Source organism: Etheostoma spectabile, chromosome 5 (genome assembly GCF_008692095.1).
Source record: "Etheostoma spectabile isolate EspeVRDwgs_2016 chromosome 5, UIUC_Espe_1.0, whole genome shotgun sequence".
NCBI classification, from domain to species: Eukaryota; Metazoa; Chordata; class Actinopteri; order Perciformes; family Percidae; genus Etheostoma; species Etheostoma spectabile.
The window spans coordinates 13,429,344-13,431,184 of NC_045737.1; the positions used below are offsets into that span (position 1 = coordinate 13,429,344).

Below are 1,841 nucleotides of genomic sequence, written 5' to 3' on the forward strand. Positions count from 1 at the left end.
TTGGCATGGTTTTATTTCAGTTAGCGTAATAGCTGGTTTGATTTGATCATACTTGAGAGATGATCTTATGGAAAGTTCCCCATGCCAATCTCTAGATATGGTGAGGGGTATGTGATGATGGGGGGGGAGGAGGTATTTTAATTCCAAAGGCCAAGAGAACTTTATCAGGATGCATAGTATCCTGGATAAAATAAAAATGTGCCTGCCTCTATGGGAATGTAACATAGGGGTGTGAATATTTATGCCCCCTGTATTTTATTTATTTACAATATATTATTCATTCACAAAGCAAATTGGTGTCCTTAAAAGGTTTAAATCTCCTACATTTTTTTAATTAAGGCATTAAGATTCATTTTTAAAAGAGGTTTTTTTATTCCTCTTTTTAATCTACTTTAGCATGACTTTGTAAACTTATTCAAGCCACTGTATGTAATGCGGACTTTGTTAAACTGCCTTGCTTAGTGGCTCTGTGACAGTTGGCTTGTTTCTCCATGTATTATGATAAACAGTAAACACAGAATAAAGGTTTAGGGATCTTATATAGTTATCATGTGCATCCCTTCTTCTCCTTTAGTCCTGGACTGGAGGATGACGGATCCCAACCACCCCATGAACGCTCTGATGCGTCTGAATCAGATCCACCCGGGCCTCCAGTACCGCCTGCTGTCTCAGTCCGGCCCGGTGCATGCTCCAGTCTTCACCATGTCTGTGGAGATCCAGGGAACCACCTACCAGGCCACCGGGAACTCTAAAAGAACCGCCAAGCTCCAAGTAGCCCTCAAGGTACTCGGCTACATTTAAACCACAAAAAACAATAATTTATTGTTAACATTTGCATCACCCCAAGCTCGATGTCATAACTTAGAGCATCTTCATAACAAATGGATTTAAATCCAATTAAAATGTGTTTGTTTGTTCCCTATCAGTACAAATGTTGACAGTATTAATGCTCAGAATCTCATATCTTATATCACTTAGACACTGACTCACTCCCATATCCATTCATGCATCAATTCTATTCTTATATATAATATATTATTATTCTCTGTTTTAAAAACCTTTTCGAACATACAGGCAAAAACACAATTTCAAATTTATTGTAATAGCTCTCATGAAACATGATGGATAGTATTTTTGACTAGCCTACAGTTACCTACCTTTAAAATACATGACATGCTTACCTAAGACGTGTAGTAACTGCTGTGAGTGAAGGGAGTAAAAACACCACTTTAGCGGCCCTTTTTTCTCCCTGCCTTTTACCGTAGTCTGTCACACACTCTGTACTTAGTGTCGGTTGTTTAAAATAACAGAACATTAGCTTTGACAAAGAAAAAGAGACAAACTGTTTGGAATCGATAAAGGAACAAAGAATGTTCTTTTTGTGACAAAGCATTTATTGAACTTGTTAGGTTTGACATGCTCACACTTTCTGTTGTTCACACACATTCAATGATTCAGTTAGACATTCACACGTCAGAGCTGCCCAGTACAGCTCCTTGTGTTGATGTTGTTGTTGCTGAAGGCCACTTTGCAGCCTCACTGGCAGGTGGTGGAGTGACTTGCTCAAGGACAGCTCAGTCATAGATGATAGATGTGAACGTGGATGTTATTTTTATAACTAGTCAACGATCAGATAGAATGCAGTACAGACCAGACTATTCACCTGAGGTAGGGAAATAAGTGCTGTTCCCTCCTCAGGCGCTGCAGGCTCTGGGATTCGTGCTCGGCGGCGACGGAGACGTTGACTCACTCAGCGCCGATGAGAAGTCAGATGGTGAAGGCAAGAACGACAGGATGTCCACCAGCTCCAGCTCCACCTCCATCACCTCCTCCACAGACAC

The 1,841-nt window shown here is 40.6% G+C and overlaps 1 protein-coding gene across 3 annotated transcripts in view; it reads left to right on the forward strand.

The window, feature by feature from the left end:
- The window catches only part of LOC116689165 (spermatid perinuclear RNA-binding protein), an 88,229-nt gene that overhangs the window by 78,530 nt on the left and 7,858 nt on the right, over positions 1-1,841 (forward strand). For all 3 annotated transcript variants that reach the window (XM_032515581.1, XM_032515583.1, XM_032515582.1), the window contains exons 12-13: positions 575-783; positions 1,699-1,841. In XM_032515581.1, the coding sequence (XP_032371472.1) occupies positions 575-783; positions 1,699-1,841 (352 nt within the window). The remainder of the gene's footprint in view (positions 1-574; positions 784-1,698) is intronic.